Source organism: Anopheles ziemanni, chromosome 2 (assembly GCF_943734765.1).
Source record: "Anopheles ziemanni chromosome 2, idAnoZiCoDA_A2_x.2, whole genome shotgun sequence".
Classification (NCBI taxonomy): domain Eukaryota; kingdom Metazoa; phylum Arthropoda; class Insecta; order Diptera; family Culicidae; genus Anopheles; species Anopheles ziemanni.
This window is the reverse complement of record NC_080705.1, coordinates 36,417,371-36,442,313: the sequence shown is the minus strand read 5'-3', so window position 1 is coordinate 36,442,313 and position 24,943 is coordinate 36,417,371. Positions and strand designations below refer to the sequence as shown.

The window sequence follows — 24,943 nt, the reverse complement described above, 5'->3', positions numbered from 1 at the left end:
TAAATTCACTTATTTAAACCAAAATGATCCAAAAACATGCGAAACATTTTTATGAAAATCCATTACATATTTTAGCTTTTTTATGTATGGAGGAATTATGTGAAAACTCGACCAATACAGATCCGTTGATTCTAAAACATTCCACACATTAAGTTTAAGCAGTGCAGATGTTGTTGAAGATTTATTTGATAAAACAAAACAAGCATATACACATATGTCAAGGTGTATTCATAAAAAGTTACACTACAAGGTTTATACAACACGGGAGAAATCGGGGAAATATCAATCATTTTGAATATGCCGTTATTTTAACTATTAAATTAAAACATAATTCTCAAGTGAAGAGTTAAAGCCATAATTGTTTCTTCAATCCTTTCTTCGCCGAGCATCGCCAGGGCGTCAAGCTTGTAACTAATATTACTAAACACATATCGAAACGAGTTCTTGCGGATGTTTTGTGATATATCACCAAAAAGAAAAACTCAAGAATCAAGCCTCGCTATAAACCTACCGTTCGAAGGCCTGGATGCGATTAATCCGCTGGACATGTGCTGCCACAGTTGACTAAATTAGATAATTAAATCATCAACCGCAAGCGGTTGTCGCTCGGCGCGCGATGTTTGCATCAATGTAACGTGCGATGGAAATCAATCAGTGACAGTACAAAACCACCTCGAGCGAAGACAGACCGCCGCGACAAATCGTCGATCAATTAAACGTCTCCTGCTCCTGCGAGAGAAGGCGAACCGCAGGGAGGCTGGTGGAGAATGGAGTGAAAAGAAAAGAAAAAAAAGAAGAACTGCAACGCATAACCGCATCCACCCATTACCCATTCATGTTCGCCAACACCGATACTATGTTGCAGCCGCAAAACAGGAAGCCGGAGAAGGTATGTGCAAGTGTGTGTGTGTGTGTGTGTGTGTGTAGGCCGGAGTCGTGGTGTGGACGGCGCGTCAGTTTAATTGCCCGCTCAGCATCAACATCAGCTTCGAGCGACGGGAGCAGGATCAATTTCACCACCACCACCACCACCATCGGCCGGAGCGGAGCGGTGGAAAATGCACCCTTAAGTGCACCTTTAGCACCCGTTTACTGCCGCGATTTACGATGCCTCAATTGCCACCGTGGCGGGCCTATACAAACGAACAAATTGTTTGATTGGTGGCATAATTGAATAAACTGTATCCGGCTGGTGGCAGGTTTTTCTTCTGACCCCTCGGCTGGCCACAGGAAACCTACCTCACGCTTGGAGCCACCAGGAGTCCCACAGTGCGTTGATACGATCCAATCGAACAAATATTTCCCAGGAGTTGTTTTACCAACTCCACATCCCCAAGTGGGACGTCTAGACGATTTTCCGAAATGAACCATCAGTGCGATCGCATCGGAAGGTTTGCTGTTGACTTTCCACGGTACCGTCACCCCGATGTGTGGCGGGATTTATGTGTCGAGCTTCCCCGAGGGTTATTACGATTGAAGTCCAATCCCGTGCGGTGAATGGGTTTTTCCTCGGTTGCGTGCGAGAGGCAGACACACAGACAGACGGTGCTTTATCGCCCCAGGTGGGGGGGGGGGGGGGGGGACCAAATTTGTTCATGGGGGCGGTTGTAAAAATAGTGTCCACCCATGCACTTTTCCAAGAAACCCCCGAAAACTGTTGCACGCTCCTCGGGCAGATGATGACCTCCCCCGAGGCGTCTCCTTTCGGTAGCCTTTCGATTCGATCGCCGATAAGTCGACATGGTGTGGGAAGGGGAACGGGGGTCGGTTTGTTGATTCCTCTCCGTTCCGTCTGTCTGTGTCGAGAGAGAGAGAGCCGAAACCCTTCGCTTTGACTGCACAACCCATAAATCAGGCTGCCTCTTGTGAACTTTCCACAGCATCCCGGCGCTTCTGGTTGGGTGCTGGAAAATGGTCAACCTGTCAACTCGAGCGCCATCGTACTTTTCCCCCCGAGCGCCAAATGGTGAATCAATGATGGCCAGTTCTCCCTTTTTTTTTCTTTATTCGCAGAGTGACGAACGCTTGCTCGTTTCAATAGCCTTAATTGCTTCCACTTTGGCGACCGTCGCTTTCTCAGCGCAGAAACCCCTTTTTATACCTATACAACGAAAGGTTTTTGGCAGTGTTTACTTCATCGGCACTTCTCGGCGACTTTGAAACATGGCTAGTTTCCATTAAAAAACCCCCGGTTGACTTTTTCCTCCACTCGGGCTAAGTACTTTCGCTGGAGGATCGAAAAATCGGGATTGGGTCGTAAAACATCCAAGCACAAGCAAACGCAGGCAAACGCAGGCACACACACACACACACAACAGGCGAGTGTAGTTTATGACGGCAATCAAGCGAAAACACTCGCCAACAATTCACCGCCGTGCTGTTGCTGTTTTCCCTCTCCTTTGGCATGGTTTTTTTTAACGACTCAGTGAAAGCGCGACTTCGGCGGAAATGCAAGGACGCGGAGGATCCGGAGGTTGGCTTGGCTGATAAATGGCCTGAAATCAATGAAATGCACTCGCAAGTCGCACCGAGTCTGGGGGCTTAAAAGAGTAACAAATGGCCGTTTTATTGTGTGTTTGTAGCGTCGTGTTTATGAAATGGTCCGTTTGATGCATTTAAAGTACGATTGATTTTTGTTTGCCTTGTTCAACGACGAACTGGTTTCAAATGGGGAAATGGGCGCTTTGTTGGATGACGTTTTTCTTTTCTTTCAGTATGTTTATATCCTTCGTTACTCTTTTTTTTTTTTTGAGGAGGAATGTTTATTTAAATTAAACGTCGCAGTTCAAACCACAAGCTCATAAAAATAATCAACTTTACGGAACGTTGCTTCTTGTTCAGTTTTTTCTCACTTTCCATTAACTCTAAATTGATCCATAACAAATTTGATTCGCCTATCATGCTGGGAGGGGTCCCACCAACCCAGCACAGTTTAATTTAACTTCTTCTAAACTGCTTACTTCATGTATCATTACACAGCCGAGTGTCGAATCTTTTCAACGGCGAGCATATGTTTCCCGTGACGTCGACCGTCAGCGCCGTTTTTATTTTTCGATTACACATCAAAAAAGCTCTTCACGCGTTCACGGCGGGAGTAAAAAACGATTTACTTCGTTCAAAAACGAAACCGACTGTTCGGCAAGGGCGGGAAATGCAATAAACTGAACGTCCTCGGGTTTATAGCCCTTCGTATCGGCGCACTACAGCATGCCCTGCTCTCGGCTCGCGGTTTTCGATAAGGCGACGTACATATGGGTGCGCATGTGGAGGGTGTTATCAACGCCGTCGGCCACCGCAGGCGAAATTCTGTCCGTCACTGTCGAATGCTGAGGCGAGCTGGTCGTATCTTAAACGTTTCACTTGGGTCGATTTGCTTTCTTCTTCTTCCGCCCAGGATCTATTTTCCCAACGAAAGTGACGAAGCAGAACGACTGCCGGAGGTTTGAGGAACGGCGTATGCTATTTCTTCCAGCGACCCTTCACTGACAAGCCGGTTCGTTCCCCTCGCCCTGCGTAACGATGAGTTTTCTTTCACTTTCAACCAGTCACTTATGGAAATTTTGTGTACCGCCAGCGCGTAGGGAAAGTTGGGGATTTTCCAACGGCCGAACGGCACAGACTCCGGGGTCTTGGCGCAGGAAAGTTGGTCGATAGGTTTATTGCCCATCCCATCCCATCCCATCGATGCTGCGCAGTGTGTTACCCTTCCACGCGGGTACGGGGGACGTGCAGATCATCATGCCATCACCAAGTCAACAGCGTAGCCAAGGGCCCGTCGATAGATGGCTTTACGATCAACAACGGGCGGGAGTCGATTTCGGTCGCACACTGTTTTCCACTTTCCACGGCCTAAAATGAATATTTCATGAGCGTCGGGCCGCGGCGGTCCACTCGTCGGCATTTGCTGACCTCAATCGGCAGCAGAAGGGTCGGGATCGTTATCGGCACAATTGAATGGTGGCGTTGTGTGATGCGTGTGATGACACGACGGTGGAGCCACTTGGGAAGGATGTTTCTTTGTGAGCCTCTTCCTTGAGTGTCATTGCCAGGCGGTAATCGATTCTTCCGGCGGAATTAGGGTTAGGTTCGCCTACCCGAAACCTATTAGTTTGAGACGCTCTGTCTAGGCTCATCTGCATCTAATTCTTCGAGTCATTGACGATACCGGCAACGATTCGCTTACGACGCGGAAGACGACGGTTTTTCTCGCAGCAGCCAGAACGGTTCTCCTGCACAGCCAGTTATGTCTTACGATTTAGGTCAAACCTCACTGTACACAGCTCTAAGTATAAAGATATCAGAAATCTATCACATCGGGGTGTGCTACGCACTTTCCTCCTCCAGCGCCGTGTGCTCTTCCAGGGCTCGGAAGCTATCACCAAGATTCAAACTGATCACGGCGCCGAACCGCTGTTTCAGCTTTTCGTAACGCTTTGCCGCACGCTTTCGCTGATCGGCGCACTTCCGGGGATCCCGCGCCACCAGGTCCGCTTCGTGGCGTTCCAGCACCTCGACGACCTCATACTCCCGCTGAAGTTTGGCCACATCCAACGGCGTCCGGCCGGCCGTATTCATCTCGAACACACTACAACCGGCCTCCAGCAAACACTCCACACACTCCCGCCGGCCACCGGCCGCCGCCAGATGGAGCGCACTGTTGCCAAAACGATCCGTTCTCGTCAGATCGCCTCCACGCTTGAGCAGCACGGCCAGGGACACGCTTTGGCCGTACGCTGCCGCTAACAGGACGGGCGTAAGCAGGTTTCCGTCGCTCGAGTTGGCCTCCCATCGGGTGGCTTCCTTCAGAGTAACAAGGTTCCCGACGATGGCCGCCGTGTGGAAGCGATTTCGACCGGTCATGGCGAGCTGCGTACACGGCGTTTAATCGACTGTCTGTCGACAAAGTTATTTGGGGCGTTCGATATCCGGGAAGGCCGGTACGTTGCTATCGATGCCAGCTGATAGGAACAGAGCTTATCTTAAGTGCTTCAGGCATTATGAAGGAAAGATTGTTCGATTGGGTTGATAACATTGAGACGGTGGATATTCTCATAAATTATCATTACGACATAGGCGGTGTTATTGGTTAGGTTTGTCGATTATTTTTGTGAACCACTCAACAAATCTTATCATTGTTTTGATCAACTTTTGTTTTAGCATTTGAAAATCTCCATTAAAATGAGCGTGTAAGGTAACGGAATCAATCAATATTTTACATATTTATCCCAATTATGATCGAAACACGACTTTTCTTCAGGAAAACATTCCTAATTGGTTATTCCTATAATGGTGGTATAGTTCATATGGTTATGGTATCGTATGCCTAGTGGTGGTAGTACAGAAAACCTAGAAAAGACTGAATGTATTTTGACTGTAACTTATTTTTGAAGAATATTTCATACAGAACAGTAAAATCTCCTATACCATTGTATTGTCTTGGTCATTGACCAATGCATTGGCCTCAAATACATCTCGTTTTGCAGTTATTTATAACCTTAACAAGTTGAGTAACACGTCACCCAAAAGTGGGTGACATCAGCAACAAGTTGAAAAAAATTTGTGACCCATAAATAAATGAAAATGCAACATAAAAACTATAGTAATATTAAAAATAAGTTATTTGAGAGGCTAAGTCTTTACTTGGCCTTCGAAAACCATCGGTTTAATAAATATAACAAACACAATTTATTGAAAAAGATCTCCATTGTATTTATTTCGTCGTAGAGCTAGAATTTCATTTCACTACAACCACTATTGGTACCAGCACCACTATAGGAGCACTTACCCTACGTAGTTTTTAAATAACACCCAGTTGAAGATGGGCAACACCAGAAAAATACCTATACGGTTTCTAAGCTCAATCAAGTGATTATCAACATTAATTAAGATCGCCTTTGCTGGAAATACTTTCTACACTAATTATTCGCCAAACACCAGCCGATGGAAAACCTTCCTTAGCCCTCTGCTGCTCGAGCAGATGATTTTTATCCAGTGACAGAGAGTAATCACCACCAGGCCGGGCGGGGACCACCGACGACATGCGCTGCCGTATCGGATGGCGGGCGTCCGATCGGATGTTATCTATCACCTCCCGCCCGGAACTGGGTCAGTCGGCAGAAGTTTCGCAGCGAGCGCACCCGGCGAGAAGACGATGCAGAAGCAACGACGCCAACGACAACGACGCTTCGGGTATTGATTACTTTGACAAAGTATAAATAATATGCAAATAACTTCATTCACCCTGCAGTCATCGGCTCGGGTGCAGCCGTTGGACTAGCTTAAGCCACATCATGTTCGCCACCCATGGGTGCCTTCCTCTTTCTTTTCCTTTCACCACTATGCCACCGTTAAAGTTTAACTTCCTGTAGAAGGATTACTTGCAATCGATCCGTGAAGACATGGGGCGAGAGGGTTTTCACTTCGCTCGTCGCACTCTGTAATCAAAGATCGGTTGGTGTGTACACAAATCCCGGGATTGCAATCAGCTATTGATTTCTTGTTTTTTTTACTTCATTCAATCGAGTCTTCTTCGATGGAAGTTACGTCTTGAAAAGCGAGCGAGACGCAGCGGAACGCACGTTGGCTACGTTATTTGCAAGGTGTAATTAAACGTAACGCTAGTTGCAAGAGCGTGGTTTTCCTGGTTTTTAATTACGTTTACCGCAAATCCCAAACGCAGTGCGGGAACTGATTGATACAGACAAACCAGAGGACTACGGGGAAACCCACTTGGATGTAATGGAAATCTACAAACAGGCAACGTTAAAGCTTGATGATTAGATTTGCTTTGGCAATATTGAACCTGTGCAGTGTTCTTTTCCGTTGACCAGAAGAAAAAACCATCTTGTGGAAAGTTAGTTAATACTAGTGCGATTTTCCTTTGCTTTCGCACTGCCATAAATCGTCCCAGTGGAACTGGCCCGGAGCGACATTAAAGAATGAAAATGACATGAATGCCATTACCGGGCAAGCTGTCTAGACCGGACGGGATCCGTCCGATCCGTGAGAAGATTGATTTAATTTTTTCTTTAATGAAGCAAAAAAGTGCCACCACGCTCGTTTTGTTTATGTTCCATTCGAAATCCCCCCCATCATCCTATACCGGTGGTTGGAAAATGAGTGAAAAACGATGAACAGATAGTGATCACGCGCCGAGCCGGAGAGGCTCCAAGTAACCTGTTAGGGCCAACGGGTGTGCCGCTTCGGGGCAGACCTACCGGGGCGTGGTGTCGCGCGAACCGTGCCCGAAGGGATATGAAATTGAGAAGATTGAGCGATAGCTTATCCAACGAAGCAGCTGCTTTCGGCTGACGTTCGGCGAGCCGTGACAAAACGTGATTTTCCTAGCCAGTGCGCCGCCGGTGCATTGGAAGTAAATCAAGCGGAGATTTATATTAATGGGCGACATATTTTATGCTTTATAACTGCATATAATTTATCGCGCACATGCATGCACGTGCCGGTCATGTCTTATACATTTCTTTACCTAGTGTCTTACCTCTTCCTTTCGCGAGTTTGTAATAAGAAAATAGTAAAATTTCTTCACAATTTTCCTGGATTGCATTTAGAAAGAAAAGTGAAAATTACCTTAAGAATATTTTTTCAATTATTTATGGTTTCTGACAAGATAACTCCAGTCACAATTTTACGATTGCAATCCCACTTCGGACGAGAAATGTACTGAGTTTGCAGAGCAACATTTTCCACATCAAGTCGGCGCACCGGAAAACCATTCGTCTTCATGCTGCGTGACAGCTCGCACAGGAACAGGAAGGAGTGACCGTCGGAGAGCGATTACTATGCGCGTCTCGTTTCATGCCCGACAGGATATCGCGCACTGTCACAATCCATCGCTTCCAGCTGTCCGCGTACGTCAACGGGCTGGCCAGTGGCCCCTAAATGATTAATTGCCTTATCACGGACATCACGAACCGCCAGGTCCACGCGTTCGCTCGCGTAAAGATCACACCCGGCGCTCCTCTGGGGCCGCACAAGATCAAAGCCTCGCCTCGGAGAAAGCTCGGAATGTTTATCAACCCGATGACACCACCCGAAGGTACGGTGGAAAATCACCACCACGACGGGGAAAAATAAATGCCACCACCTGAAGGCCGACCTGAAAATGGCCTCGAACTTTTATGAGCATTGTCTGCGGCTCACTTTCCCAAAAAAGGACCTGCGGCAGGCAAGTGTACCATTGGCAACAGTCCGTTTCATGCCGTACTGTACTATTTTTTATTCCCATTTATTCGATTTCTCCCGCGAGACGGTGTGTCTGTGTTTTTATGCTCACCCAAACGAGATTTGATAGCGCCGCTCGTGCCGCACCAAAACGGAGCAACAAAGTCGACGCGGCATGGAGTCGAATTATTGAACGGATTTTTATCATTTTATCGCAGCCCGGCCGATGTAATCGCACAGTGGATACGGAGGTGCTCGCATTGGAGGGGTGAAAAAAAAAAATACTCTCCGACAAACCGGACAGGTTTTTTTTCTACCTATCCTCCTCCTCCGTCCGTGGGAAAAAACGGAAACCCAAACCGATCCGGCTGTGGATTTATGGTTAGCAGCGTATAGTGAGCGCCCCCAGGGGGGGACTGCGATCGTTCGTCGGGCCGTTTTTCTTTTTTAATGAGCAAAAATGTTTCCTATTTCGGTGTTATGCTTGAGCCTGCAGGCCTCCCTCCCCTCCACCGCTGACCTAGAAAAGGAAACTGATGTGTTTGTGTCGGCTCTTTTTTCGGTGTATCAGCTTCTGCTCCCCATTTGCCGCGCTGCAGGCCAATTGCATCTGATGTGCAGTGTTGCGCCGTGTGTGTTATCGAAAAAGGAAGGAGGTGGAAAACAGGGGAGTGAACCAAAAAAAAAAACCGTCACCCCGTGGCGACATGAAGGAAAATGTGCTCGATGCCTGTTCGGTGGATGGAAGGAGAAGTAATCGAACTGTCCAGCTGCTGGAATTGGGACAAATTTAACTGCCTTCCAAATGGTTTCCCGCTCGCAGCGCAACATGCGATACCGATGGGGGTTGAGAAAACAGGAGTCAAGCAGAGGGAAAGAAAAAGCATACGCAACCGTCAGCCACGCACGTCGCATTAGCGATGCACTAAATGATGCATTAGTGATGAATGTTGTTAGTGGCGGTGCCAATAAAGTTGGCCTCCTAAATCAGGATCGCAAATCGTGGCGAACCATAGAAACAGAGCCACATCTGAATGGGGGTAGAAAAGTAAATCGAAACACCCTCCCTCTACTGCTTCGGACTCTGCTCCAGAAATGCGGAAAGTCAGTGCAGCGCAAAAGCCTCAAGAAGTGCAATAAACACTACCGAAAGTAAGTCGGAAAGCAAGGTGGACGCAAAGTGAGTGAGCAATAAAATGTTGCTGGAATAATTTATGACCGCAAGTGAGTCCTGTTGGCGTCGTGTGGCTTTCGGTTGGTCATAAACGATTTAGTTTTATCGTGAGGGAAATTTTCCTTTAAGAGTTTCTTTTACGATGTTGCTATTGGTGTGTGGTTTTTTTAAAATAATTTTCACAACCATTCATTGATCAGTATCAAGTTGAAAGGATTCATATTTTTTCAAGCAGATTGCAATAAATATTTTATCTTGTATAGAGCATTTCGTAAATACAAAACCTTGTTTGTGTGTTATTCAAAATAGAAAAGGTTTACGTAACAACAAGGACGATGCAACAGATCTTGTTGTTACATCAGATAACACTTTAGAAAATAAGCGGAAGCTGACTTTCTGAAAAACACATGTTGCATCATTCTATACAGGTAATGAAAAGACAACATTCAATTAGAAATATTGCATCATACTAGATCCAAGCACACCAGAGGTCAATAAGAACAGTGTGTCACGTAGCTCAATGGCGTGTCGTGAAATATCATGCCTTGAACCAACAGCTCAAAATGATGTTGTTAACAATGAAAAATTAAAAACACAACCTATTTGGTTCACACACCATCCCAACCACAAAATGCTTGCATAAGCTTTTCACAACATTGCGTGTCCGAGAAATAAAAATAAATTAACATAATTGCAAGGAACAGGTGTTATTGTCGCTGCACGTCGAACCTTAAGCTTTGTCAATAATTAAGTACGTAATCAAACCACTTCCTTCGACTGTTTACAGCACTCCAGTTTCGTTTTCCCGACCCCGACCAAAACCGGGCCGGTAAAACATCTGTGGTTCTTTCGCTCAGCGGCCCACAGACTTTTAACTACAAATTATAGCCAATCGTTGGTCGGCTTCCCGTGGCGGCTACCTTTTGCTCACAATGAGCAGCCTCAATAAACCTGGCAGCACCGGGTAAATGAACTCCGAAAGGTTGACGATGTATTGTTCATGTCTTAATTACAAATTAAAAGACATAAAGTCGGACCGGGCAAAAGGGAACACTTGTCGTTTGCCAAGCTTGTACCGGTCGGTTGTACGAACGCTATAGTTGGTTGGTTTCTGTCCCGCCGTATGAGCTCCTTGTTTTTATTTGTTTTAGTTTTCGGCGTGAGTTCTGGAAGTTGGCGATTTACAACCGAACTCAAGGATTACGAGTGACGCGACGTCTGAATCGGGAATTTATGCGCCCCAGACATCTTAGCAGTGGGATTGCGGGTTTCGAAGCTCTTGCAAACTATTCTCTGCTCCTCCTTCCTCGAAGCCAAAGCACAAATTGGCCATCGAGCGCTTAATCGTTTCTATTGGCTACCTAACAAGGGTCGGGTTTCGACTCGTAAAATATAAGAATCAAATCAAACATCAAAGTCCGAGTGAAGCGATAAACGTGTCGAATTGGGCAAATATATTTAACTTTACCCATACTCCCCTGGACGGTTTTCCCAGTCTATGTTGACTGAATTGGTCAGAAGGATAGGAAAAAAAATGTTGTTCGGGTGAGTGATAATTAAAACCTCCATGCCTCGTCTCTGCCGTTCGAATCGGCTTCAGACGTGGCGAAAAGGACGAGTGGCGCATCCAAACTATGCAACTTTTCGGCAGCGAATTATCTTCACCATCGAAGCGAATTTCTGCAGTGATTTTTCCACACTCCACTCCACGCGGGCACATTTCAAGCCACTCCAGTATTGCGACTCAGTGGGTGTCGCGAGAAATGGTGCGATCTGCGCCAGTTGAACGACGCCTGTGATCACTAGCGCTTATCTTTCGTTGTGTTGATACGGTTCTGCCCGGGCTAATTGAATTGATGAGCCAGACGGGTTTTTATGTTGACCAAAGACCGGCAGATTATGACAATGATTAGCCGCGTTTGATGGCGGGATGCCGGATTAGAATCGACGGGTTTTTTTTCGGGAATTCCGATGCATTTCTTTGCTGCATATCAAAGAAGAGAAGATGAGAGAAAAAAAAACCGCGACGGCAAGAGCGGCGACTTTCCCGACATTGCCATTACTCACACTTTTTCACCAGCAAAGCCAGTAAAAGCAGCAGGAATTTGGCGAGACTGAAGTAAAACATAAAAATCTACACGTGTTTTTTTTCCGTCCGTCACCCATCCCACCGGAATTGTGAAATCCCGTTTGGGGGGTAAAACTGCGGGCGACAGCAAACAAAAAAAAACACTGAAAGAAAATGCTGATGGAAACATTAATGTTAATGTTTTACTGTCTGTCAACGGTGGCGGTCGTAAGGCGCACACACGTCTAGACCCGGGATCCAAATGTGTAAGCATTAATATGTTGATTCTGATATTTGGTTGTCCTCTTGCGACGATGGAAAAAAGAAATGTGTTGACGCCCTTCATCAGCTTAAACACGATGTTCTCGTTGCAATAAAAACGGCAGTAAAATAATGATGAAAAATAAAGGATTATCGTTCTTTCCAAATTTTGCACAACCCTTCCATCGTTAAAAAAGAAGTTTGATATAAGTGAAGAGATCATTTTAAGATTAAAATTTCTTAAATTACAGGTAAAAGTTCACTAAAGTTTCCTTAAGGGGGTAAAACATATACAAAGTGTAATTCAATCTAACCTGGACTAAGATTGGAAGCATAAAGAAGAAATAATAATGTAAAAACAAGTTGAAGCTTCTAGATTTAAACCGGACATTCGGTCCGATACGAAACTTAGAATCCGTAGCAAGCGGAAAACAACTGCACCATAAAGATCACGTAAAAAAGAACCATAAAAGAGCATCCCGCTGGTGAATCGCGTGCAAACAAAACAATAATGAAAAGTTGTTCATGTACTTGTCGCTCGCTTTATCACTTCGTTAATCGACAACAGCACATTTTTCTCCTGCCCGTAGTATGTCCAACCCCGATCGCCGGGGGCAAAGGGCGATGTAATTTTAAATTTAATGTTCCCGTTTGCTCGGGAAAGCTTCAAGCTTCAGGGAGACACACGGAGGTCGGGTGAAGCAATTCGATAAGCAATTGTGCTGAAGTTTCCATTTATATTGTTTCGGTTCCGTCACAAACGACAGCCCGTTCAGAACGGGTGGCACAACTCGAACAAAAGGTGAGAGCCGAAGGGAGGGAAGGGGTGGCCAGGACACCATCGACTTCGAAGGACACCAACCAAGCACCCCGAGGGTAGCCATACGGGGCCAATGTGCGCTGCTTCCTTATCGACACCGTCCAATAACATCATTTCGCTACTGGTCGGTATCATTTTCGCCACATTGTCCCCCCGCCGAAGCAACCTATTCCACCTCCCCATTCCATGTGAAGAAAGCTAGGAGAGGAAGAAGGAAAAAAACTTTCGATCACTACTACCACAGGACATCCATTTGTTATTAAACTTTTATGTGCGTTTTAGTGTTATATTTCATCCGGTTTTATATCCATGGCCAGGGCTTACGATGCGCGCTTCATTTGCAGCTTCGGCACAAAGCAGTGCGGCGCACACAAACACACACACACACACACACCAAGTGCAAAGAGAACAAATGGTTTGATATCGGGAAGCTGCAAGATAGTGCAACTGCACATGCAGACTGCAATTCGGTCAGTGTCAATATCGGTTCCACCAACCGAGCGTCGTGGAAAGCGCTTGGAAAAATCCGTGCCGGGCGACCGTTACACACCGAGGCGGGCAGCCAATCCGGGACGATCCATGGCCCCTTTTGCACCCCCTACACTTCCCCTTGGCTTAGCAACGGAATCGATTCCCATGAATCGCTTCTTCGGGTTTTACTCGGCAAGCGACTTTGGCTCGACAGTTTCTTTAAAACTCGTAAAGACTTGCAGGCGACGTCGGCGAGGCCAAGGCTGGCGCAATGGTTGGCCTTTCCGTTTCGGTTCCTATCAACGCCCGGACGGAGGACATCTTGGCGGAAGGCGACCGATATTGTAATATGCATGGACTTGCATGGATGAAAGTGTACAAAAGGAAATTAACCTACATTCCGAGCCGTGTTCGGTACGACGTCGAACCGGATGTTGGTGGTTTCGAACTACCGGACCACTGCGGGAACTTCCACCGACTTACTCCATCGGATATCGACCAAGAAAAGCTTCTCGCCATCGGCTGGTGTTGCGTAATTGGGTTAGGGTGCACAGTTCATTCTAGCAGGTTTCATAAAATCGGTACGTTTGGAATTAGTTTTCCACCCTTTGGGCTGGCATGCAGCTCCCCTATTGGGTGGTTTCAATCAAGTGCTCGGGGTGAAAGTGATCGGCCATAAAAACGGTTTGATTACGGTTTGGTTCCGTCGCTACCGTACGTCGTTGGGTTTTCCGAAACGATTGCACACGATCGAAATAAACATGAAGTTGGAACATTTGCATCAACTATCGAGTTGCCGATCATCAAACTCGAAGCTATACGATGCGTATAAAACGATCAACCGATGTCCAGCTTTGGCTACGTTAACCGGTCGAGCCGAGCAAGGGGTTAGAATTTTTAATGAGCACAGTCGATTTGTAGTTTACTCGAAAGAGCTGTGTGAGCCAATCTGTCCATAAAATGGGTTGTGCAAATTAAACTTTAGAAATATTTTAGCCAAGAAACTATGAAATATTGGCTCACACCAACTATGACGAAAGGTTACGATCTGCCGAAACAATTTAATCGTCTCAATTTTCCTACAATCTTGGCAAACTCTGGCGGATTGAAAGTTGGTTGGAGAAATAACGGTAAGAAAAAATGATAGATCAACAGCACTTTAATTCCTTACCGAATCCAGCCGCTCCGGCCCGAACGATCCCAAATCGAACTCCTTAGGCTATCGACGTCTGGAAACTTGTTGACTTTTGGCCAGTGTCGACAAACTCGAGACAGAAGCCTCCCGCACTCGGCTTTCCAGCGACGCACACCGTAAAAGTAAGACGCTTTCGCCAGACTAAATATCCCCGACGAAAGATTCTTTGATTTTGGTGTGCGGAACAAGGTTGCAACAAAAAAAAGGAAGAACACCCGGTTTGGTTCTGGTTTTGGTTGGAGGTTGTACCGCAGGATGTTATTCTTTTTTGTTGTGTTGCCCTAAAGATGGCCGTTTTGTTATTCTTTTTGACCTCACACTGGCGTAACTTTGACAAGTTGCATTCGCGAGTGTCTGCAGGCACCGCGAAGCGTGCTCCAAATCTGCCAACGAACTGAGAAAGAAAAACATCATAATACCATCGCAAGATGGGGCAACAAAAGATGGCAAGCAACAGACAACAACGGAAGGAATTCGCGCACACACAACCCCACGCAATGGGGTTGGCACAAAAAATGATGCTGCTTTCCCGAACATCAATGATTCGCACCCACCCGAAACGGTCCATCGCGTGGTCCCATATCGTTGCTCTAAGAACGGGTTATTAGCAATAAAACTGAAATCAATGCCGACACAACAGACGGTACGTCGGTGGCCGAACCGATTTGATCGGATTTTTCGCTTACTTTTGGATTATGGCTTAGTTTTCGGCGGTGGGAGTTTATTGGCTCATTGATTTATTTATCCCTTTATTTATGGATACCGCAGTTTGGTGTTCGTCTTGGCTTCGCGACTTTAAGAGCATTTCTTACTAGTTGCGAAAAAAGTTTGACTCATAATTAAAACGAAAATTAACTTGGCCACATCTGTTTAGCAGGTGGGTTATTTTTCAACGCCATCTTGCAGAAGGCATTTGCTTAAAGGCCAGGAATCTCTCATTAAAAATCACTTTCTTTGAAAGTAGGTGATCGAAAAATGATAATATAGTGAAGAGTGAAATGAAAAATCCATTACTTCGACCGATTGCTTTCCATCAATTTACGAAAAAAAGATAACTGTCGATAACGTGCTGTATTGATGCGTCCCGCCAATAATAACAATATTTCATCGGCGTTTTACGAAGAACCACTTCCAGCGCCTTGAAATCTGACCCGATCCACACACCGGTGCGGAGGATCCAATTTATCCGAAGGTATCCCGCGGCCCGGACAAGTTTATAATACCCGTCAATTAAAAAGTGCACTGCCTTAATGCGATCCACAGCTGGATCAAAAAACAGCACATGCATTAAGCGACCAATCACCAATCGCTTGACCAACCCGCTTCGGGGGCCGCCTTTTCCCCGTTTTGCATCAGTGGGGAGGGACACAAAAAAGGAACAGGAAAAATGCAAAGGAAAAGACAAGAAAGGAGAGCAATATTTATTTTTATTAGCCACTATCCGATACACGGAATCGGTCCATTTGCGCTCGACGTCGAATAAATCAATCAACCAAACGAAATATGATTAAAATAAACGACCGGTACCAAATACGGACCGGCGCAGCATCTTAAGCAGGCAAGTGGAGGTCATGGATCACTGACGCTGGGCGACCGTATCGTTGGCTAAACTCGTCTCGTAAATCGCACCAATGTCCCCTAATTACCTTGCCCGTCCGAGGCCCGGTGGGGTCGCGTTGCAGTTTTATTTTGCCACTTCGCGGGTGAATTTTTACATTAAATTAACGAAATAAAGCAACGGAGAGCGAATGGGCAATAAAAATCGCAGCGCGCATCGCTGCAAAAGCGTGTCGTATTGCATACATTTTCCCAAAGTGCCATTAATGCGCGATAAATTAATGAATCTATGACCGTTACTCGCGCCGAAAACGGATATTGCCATTAATAATAATTGCACATAATTTATAGAATCACTCGGGCGAGGGAAGCTGGAATGGCAAGTGGGAAGAAAGATGGGAAGCCACGAATTAAAAACCGTACGCCAAATGAAGGCAGGTTAAATGGGATGGCATCACCACCCCGAAAGTGCACCTCCTCTGGCAGGACCTTACTTTCCGGCAGCCATGACCGCAGGACACCCACGAACGGGCGCGTAGTCCTAAGTTTACCATTAGTCAGCCAGACAACAACGGACTGCTGGAAATGACAAAGGTAAGTATATCCTTCAAGAAGACACTGCTGAAGAAGATTCAGATGAAATTAATAATCACGTAATTTTTTCTTCAGCTTTTTCTCACCATCAGCATCTTTATGCCCTCCCATTAGCCTTCATTTGTCGTCCGCGTAATGGAATGTGGACACCCGGGAGCTTCTGGAACCGGGAAAGCGGGAGCCAGTTCCCAGACCCTCCAACCTGGCCCTGACACGATCCGGGTCGTGTCACGTCGGAGATCGTCTTTAGCATCCATCTTCGTTTCAGGCTGCATGAGGATGAAACGCAAAAGAAACCCTCCGAACCGGGTGCCCACAACGGGAAGATCCGGCAACCCAACGCACGGAATATATATTTTATTTTTATTGTGCACTCTGGTGCAATTATTGCGCACATTAAAAAATATTTATAATATCGAGAGCGCCCCGTGCAGCAAATCGTCATCGTCATCGGCTGTCATTGTCGTCTCGTGGTGCAAAACAAGCAACACGAAAAAAAAATACGCATGTGCAACTTGCCCCGGCGGTTGTCTGGCTGTGCGATTTTTTTTTCCTGTTTTCGCTTTTTATTTTGCATCTCTCAGCCACCTTCGTCGCGGAGAGGGGGGGGGGGGAGGGGGAAGGCGCGTTAAAGATGCACCACCAGGAACCAGGGCGTCGCAAATGGTGCACGATTCCGCGGCACGGCAGCAGATTGCACAGTTTTGCGCCGGCCGAAATGGGTTTCGGTAATGACATGTTCAGCCCATAATGATGATCGTTGACCAGCTCGATGACATCGGACAGTGCGTGAGGAAAACACACCGACCAAGGGCGAGAGGAAAGCAAGAGGGACGTGAACGGTGGGTGAAATATATTCCTGAACCCTGAGTCCACCGCAATTACAGTAAATCCAGGCTGGCAACGGGAGAGAAAAAAAAGTCAATACATGGTAGGCTAGACTTTCCTTTCGGGAGGCGGCTGTTTTTATAAATATCTGTCACACGGCAGTAATCATAAATAATTTTGGCACACTATTGAAGCTTCGCAAGGTCTGGAGGTCGCGTGTGACGGGGTGTTTGAGTTACGATACACTCAACTGCATTTGGAGACGCCGCCAGCTGGAGTACATTGGTCCCTGTGAATTATTTTTCTGTCCCAATTGCAAACGAGACAAACTATCGGAAAATGCCTCCCTCAGGCACGGGACGTGAAATGGGACCGAAACCAGGCATTTAAGTTTTCGTTTGATATAACTTTCTAACACCTTCGACAGATCTAACTTGAATATTGTCAACGAATGTTATGTAGAAATCATAAAACAAGTTGATACCAGAATCAAATCAGCGGCCATTTGGACCCCAACGCAAACTTTTTTTAAGTATATTTGATTACTAACTTGTAGCGTTTTTGGTTTTTCGATGCCACTTGCTCGGTGTATCATTCCACTTGCTCGGTGTAAACAGAAACGGTATCGAAAATATCGAAATTGATATTTTTCATCTTTTAGTTATCCAAAATGTAAATCCAGAAAAAATAGTGAGTAATAGAGCTAGTATGTTGAGCAACATGTAAAAATGAAAGACATATTTTTCCGATTACAAATGACTCCATAAATTGACCTCAAAGATCGAAAATAACGACAATTTCTATAGTAACGTATCCCGTATAGCGCTTCGAAATGCTCGCGTACGGAATAACAGGACAAAGCACAGGACGTAAACAAACTATGGAAAATTCTAAAATTTACATCTTTAAGGTACATTTGTGACGTCATCTGTTCTCTGAAAAATATGAAATTAGTTTTTTAAGGGGGCCTAATATATAAACATTTTTTTTTTAATTTAGATGATACATTCAAAAACATGAAAGCTTAAATTGATTAAAAATAATACATCAAAACAATAAAAACTCAAAAACAGCTTTTAAATGTACTAAAAAGGAACCGGTAACAGAGTTGAAAAATGTTAAAAAATGACAAAAATATTGCGTGTTAAAAAGAGCGGTCAAAATGACCGTTCACAAGCATTCGGGCAAGAATCCAAAGCAATGTATTTTAGTGTTAAACCTGTTTATTCTCATTTCTTGAGGATAAAACCACACGCATAAAATAAATCATCGGTATCACTAACGTGGGCTTTCACTGAGCAACGAACATTGAAATGTTTTATGTTACAATAATGCTGACGAAACAATCAAATCGGTATGAATACTATGAAATATTCTTCTTGAGGATTAAATTTCGAAATTTTATTTTTCGGGCAGGTCGTAACAAAACCATCCGCATTGCATGAACGTCGGCAATAAATCTTTCCGCAAAACAAAACAGCGTTCGACGTGGCATACACCCGGTCGGCCGGTTTTGACCATTTCTGTCCAACATGAAAAATCGCGAACACAAATCATATCACGTTTAAGAGTCAATTAAATGTCAAACCGGCAATTAAGAGTCCATCTTTTCCGAAATTACAACGCGACAGAAGAGACAACTACTTAAAGTGTCGTCCAGTTGACTGACTTCGTCTCTTCGACAAAAAAAAAACCCGTTCCAACGCGCTTTTCTCGAGCTGCCATTTTCGGGATCGCCTTACCGCCGCAAACATTGCAACTGCATTGTCCATTCGGTCCATCGGCTCGTGCAACCGGACACCCGACACCGGCGATGCTGCTCTTGCACCTTGGACAGCGCCCTGAACACCCTGTCATAACTTATGAAGAGCCGTCCGAGCGCCCGTTTGCCAACTGTTTGTCGGCTTAATGGTCGCTTAAAGGCTTCGGCTTCGATAGCGGGCGCGTCCGTCATTGATATTGGGGCTCGGTTTTGGCCCTGGAATTCCGGGCACGCTCGTGACGGTGGCGTGGACTCACCCTGAAAGGATTATCGCGCGGGCGCCTTCCGAGCGGTCCGTCAATCACAGCATCCGAAAAGCTCACCCGTCACGCCCCACAAAAGGGGTGTCTGCAGGATCTACTGTGTATATTACTTCACAAAAAAAAAACCGTGCGTGACTCTGCACGATCGAAGCTGATCAGCGCAAACCAACCGGATTGCCTTTTGCCTTCGTTTGGGCTCGGCTGCGCTGGACGCATCGATGTCGCCGCAGATCGCGATCATTGGCGCTTCAGCAAGCAGGAGGTTTAAAATACCCCAGGACAAAAAAAAAGAAATAAAATGCAACCACATACACTCGTCCGGAATGCACGATGGTACGATGCAAAAATTAATGCACTCCGCAATGTGTTCAATCACCGGCCGGAGCCGCTTATCGGGCCGACGCAACATATTAATCGAAATTATAAATTGATTTATTTACAACTTTATTGTATCTAATTAATAAAAACCAGTTTATCACACCACCACCACTACCACGGGCGCGCCTGGTGGGAGACGGTACCATCGGTTTCCGACGATTGGAAAAATAAAATAAAATGACGAGAAATTAAAAATCGATCCAAAGCGAACGAATGCAGCACACAATTATGGTTTGCTGACGAATGAAAAATGGAACCTCTCTTTTGGAACCATCGAGAGGAGGAAGGGCGGGAGGGAGGATGAGAACCAGCATCGGAATGCATTCGTGTCCTTTTCTGGTCACCTACCGTTACCGAGTTGCCAGTAGCCAGATGGTTTTCCTTTTTTTCGAACACCCAAACAACAACCAAAGGCTGGCAAAGCAAAACTGCGACTCGGTGACGAGGGAACCGTATGTTGGCTTGAAATGGCTATGAAATCGAAATAAGCGATAGGCGAAACAAAGTGCAACAAAAAACTGGAAAGCTTCATCTAAAAGCGGATGAAAAAGGAGGGCGCTGTATCAATGGGAGGGGAATCGTAGCATAAAACACCACAAAATCAAACGTGGATAGGGCGTAGGCCATAAGGCAATGATAAATTAGAAAGAAATCGTAGCGTAAACCCGATACACCCCCGGGGACGGGTCGGTCGTCAGGGAGAAATAAATTGAACACTTTATCGCTTGTGTATCCTTTTTTGCTTCGTTTGATACATCTCTGTGGCAACATTTTGCAGATCATTTGGTCGGTGTTGTTGTATTGCTTTTTTTTTTGTTTCAAGCAAAGCTACTTTTTGCCCCCTGGCTGCCTGCCAATGAAACGTGAGCCTCCCATTCAGACGGAGGAAAAGGTTAAAAAAATGGCAGCATATCAATCGTGCGAAAGCATCAAATCAATTCGAATTCATTTGCTTGCAAATAAATCGTTGCTACATTCCGGCCGCTCGATCAAATATGTTACCAAACAAGGAAGCGCCGGGGAGGCGGGCTTCGGGAGGGCGAAGGAGCACCGACTGTCGTAAATATCGGGCTGCCCTTTTGTGGGCCTGCCCCCAAACGCACTACTGCACTGTACGAGTATAACTCACGGGAATGCCCGATAGAATGTGTGTAATGAATTTTCCACGACTTTGATTGCGTATCACGGTGGCGGTTCGATGGAGGTCGCGCTCGATTGAGGTGTTTCTTATGCTCCACCAGGGCCCGCGGTGGGGTCGATGGGGGAGACGCGGAAGCCCATATTTGCGCGATGGTATTTGATGTATTGTTTTTTGCTCCAGCGCCCGCCCGTCAGTCGTCGCCCGAGTCAGAGCCGAGTTGGTCTGAAGACAGTTTCGAGATAAATAAAGCTAGCATCTTTCGATCGATGGTGGCTTGATTTATAAAGCCCACGGAAGGGGGTGGAGCAGGGGCTCCCCAGGTTCAAACGAGGTCGACGAAATGGGGGTGCCGCTGCTGCTGCTACCTGTTATGGATTATGTTTTCAGCTCCCACTCACCTCACAAACACATACACACACACACACACACAGGGGGGGGACAAGTTCGCCAGCGCCGTTGACTGTTGACAGGCGGCAGAGAGCACGGTTTGCATGCATGTGTCTGCCCGGTGTCTATCAATCATTTTTCGCAAACATATCAACGCAACCAGTTCTGGCAAACGATCCAGTCGCCGCGACTTCGTTCGGGGGAGGAGTTTGCCCGCCGGTGTTGATTTAGGAGCCCGCCAACCCCACAGTTTGTCCATTTATGATGTAGGTGAATTGAACGTATGTACAGCGCACAGCGTTTGATCGTTTCGGGTACGGGATTTGTTTGCCCGAACGTCAGTAGCATGTTGGATTTGTCAAAGCATAATAAGCAGTGTCGGTAGTGCTAGGGCATCCCTCGGAAGGGTGAAGAAACGTTTTGCACCCTGACAAGCGGGAAGAGCTAGTTAAGCACGGGGTTTATTTATACACGCCCGTGTTTGGAACGAACGTGTGGAAAATCTGTTCGACGAGATTATGTTATGTTAATTTGCACCGAAAAGAAGGGGAAAAAAATAAACGGCAGCACCAGCAAAGGAACTGATCAATAAACTGATGGGGAATGGGTTGATCTGTTGTTCGAATTTGACTTTATTGTGTGCAAAGTGATTTGCTCGAGAGATTTAAGCATTTTCAGGGAAATAGAGAGCGATATCTCACACCCTGTTTTCATTTTAAATTTAAATCACAGTCCATCTTTCTCATAGATTACGGAATGATGGTGAAAGACGAGATGTTTCACGGTTTGCGCTTTAGTATAATTTAAATTTAATTGCCCGCATCCGTCAATCTAACAACCTGTTTACAAAACTCGTTCCCCCGAATAAAGAACTCAACATACGTCGATGTGATGCTCGGTAAGATGAACCAGAAGTTGTGCAATTCTAGTACGCGAACCGAACAAAAGCAAATGAGTGACACCGAAACCCGGGGGGTGAATATTTCGAAATTTGACCACTCGATGCAAGTCAAGTTGAGGCATTCCCGTCACCTGATGCTATTTTTCCGCCCGGCTGCAAACACCAACATTTCCTGCACGCGCTTGGGAAAACTCCCGATACTCTGGCCGCGGCGCAACTTCTGATCGCGTTTATTTATTCACACACGCTGTGCCGAGTGTGGTGCAACATTGTAGTCCTCCTGGCTCCGGCGGACGACAGACATAACGATTCTTTGGGTGGGCGGCAATCAATGAAAACGCCATGAAAAGTGTGCTAAGCTTCGTTCAAGTGTGATTTGGTATTTTCGGTTTTAGTAAAACATAGCGCAGATGCGGCGAAAGCAAAGCAAAAAACGAATTAACGCCATATGGGACGCCTTATCCGTTTCGTGCGGTGTCCGCGTGCACGTGCCTGTCACGTTTACCTACTTATATGCTGAAAGTTACCAGCCCTAACACCAGACAGTGTCAGCTGGATTTTGCTGATGGTATTTGTTCGAATGAAGATTGTTTGAATAACAAATTCACGCCATTACCTGTGTTGGGGTAAGATGTGGGACTCATCATCATTATTTGGAGAAGTCATTTGTGCATGTTTTTAATACAAACAAACCACTTTACCTCTAGTTGAGATAAAAAATTACAAATCCGAACAGTAATATTATTCTCTTAATAAGGTCTCAGAGAGGGAGAAGTATTAATTTGAAATAGTTCAATATCGTTTCAAGACAAAAGAAAATAGCAAATCTTTTGATTTCTTTTCGTGTATACTATACAGTATCTTTCCAGTATACTGTGGTGAACTGTTCAACACAACATATGATAAGTTTAGTAAATCGCAAATATGAGTTTTCATTTATCTTTTTAAGTAAAATTTTTATAACTTGTAAGCTCGCAACGATGAAAATCATGTGTAATGAAACAATTTATTATTTTAACACATTGACTGCAAATCGTTTTCAGCGCCCTGTTTTAGTACAATCTTTCCTGATTAAAATGTGTTTATAATATTTTTAACCTAAAATTTTTTGAAGGCCTTAAAAGCTTTCCAAAGAATTAGTTTTTAATATTACTATAGGTTTTATGTTTCATTTTCAGTTATTTATGGGGTAAAAACTTTTTAGAACTAATGACAGCTGGCTATCAATAACGATAGCCATGGCAGTCAATGTGTTAAATGATTTGCTACAAAAAAAAAGTTAGATTAAGAAAAGTTTGCGCCATAAGTATAAACGATAATTAATGCAATTCAAAACAATGAAATACTACCTAACAAGACATTAAAATTTAAGAAGCTATCTCTTTTACTTATAATTTTTCTTATCAGTTTTTGAATGAATGCGAAACGTTAGTCCAAATCCTTGTAACTCTTTTATCACTTACTTTGACTTTTTCAGCTTTCATGGTATACTTGTCAAGCCAAGAAAAATGCTCGGTAACTCTGGCAATTCGATCCAATACAACAAACGCCAACCAACCGTCCGCGTCTCCCCAAAAGGGCCTCCCGGGCGGCTAAATGGTGTCTCGCTTGGCGTTTTTAAAAATAGTCACCTCCGTCGCCGAGGACGCCGCGCGCATCAAGATGACGATTGAAGCTAATACCGCGAAGACGCCATCGTCAAAGTATTCAAAACTCGCGCCCGGAGGCTCCGTGGGGCAAAGGGTGGGGGTGGGGGGAGGTGACTGGGTGACCCGGGCGGAGGGGAGAAAAATTATGAAAAATGAGTTCGTTGCATTGTTGTGCCTCGATTGAGCGACGCCAAACCGCCGCTGTACCGTTGTGTGTGGTGTAGTTTTCGTGTGGTGTCATTAGAAGCGGGTGTTGTGGCGTCTTCTCCAAGGGGAGGAAGGGTGGGGGGAGGCAACTTTACCGCGAGAAAACCGAACTTACCGCGAGTTGAATGCGCTTGCGGTGACGGTGCAAGAAAATGTGTAATGTTACCGGCGTGTCGTTAATCGGTGTCTGGGACACAACGGCCAAGTTATGCAGTATTTATATATAAGGCGTTCCCTTAAAACCCTGAGCCTTTCCTGTTTACGATGGAATGTCTCGAGATTGTGGAGTCTTTGAGTTTTCCAAAAAGGAGCAAAATGTGGGACCTTCCAAAAAAGGTAGATAAAAGAACTTTACGTACTCTCGCGTATCTATGTAGGTAACGACATGGTCTGGTCGTACCGTGGGGGAAGACAGATTTACTGTCACAAAAACCGTGACAAAAGCGATTGCGAAAGAAGACAGATCGAACCGTGTCAGCTCTATCTGACAGAATGTCTATCCCCCCTTGCGTCGTGGCATGTCAGGCCAACATTTGGGCCGATAACTCCGGTGGCGCGCCACCGACGCAGCGTGCATATATCTTTAATCTGTGTAGGGTACCATTGGCCCTGGGAAGAACGTGGTTCGTATCTCTCCCAGATCCACCCCCCAAAAAAAAAAAGCTCACCCAAAGAAACGGTTCGCCCGCACGCGATTGATAATTGTTTGATAGTGCAGGTACTCACAGTTTGACGAGCTCCGACGGCAGATCGACCGGCACGGCGTCGAGGCCGATCCCGCGGCAGACGAGCGTCACCTCCTCTTTGGTTCCCGTGCACTGGCACCCGCGGGCGACCCACGCCTTGCAGATCTCCTTCAGCGTCTTGCCGTAGATGCCGTACTGCTGCAGCGCCTTCTCGTACATCGCCTTGGCCTCCTTCTCCGGGTCCATCGACGGTATCAGCAGGCTCTCCTTCAGCATCAGCTTCGTCTGGCCGGTCGCCGGCACCGTCGGCGCAAGCCCGACGGCCCGATGCCGGCAGGTTTGGAACAGCAGCAGCACCAGCAGCACCAGCACCACGTGGCCCTTCACCGCCGTCTGCGGGTCGATAATTCGTATGGCCAT

General features: G+C 45.8%; 1 protein-coding gene across 1 annotated transcript in view; it reads right to left on the bottom strand.

Annotated features, from left to right (window-relative positions):
* The window catches only part of LOC131281064 (follicle-stimulating hormone receptor), a 70,156-nt gene extending 45,213 nt beyond the window's left edge, over positions 1-24,943 (bottom strand). Inside the window, exon 1 of the mRNA XM_058310320.1 lies at positions 24,564-24,943. Within this exon, the coding sequence (XP_058166303.1) occupies positions 24,564-24,943 (380 nt within the window). The remainder of the gene's footprint in view (positions 1-24,563) is intronic.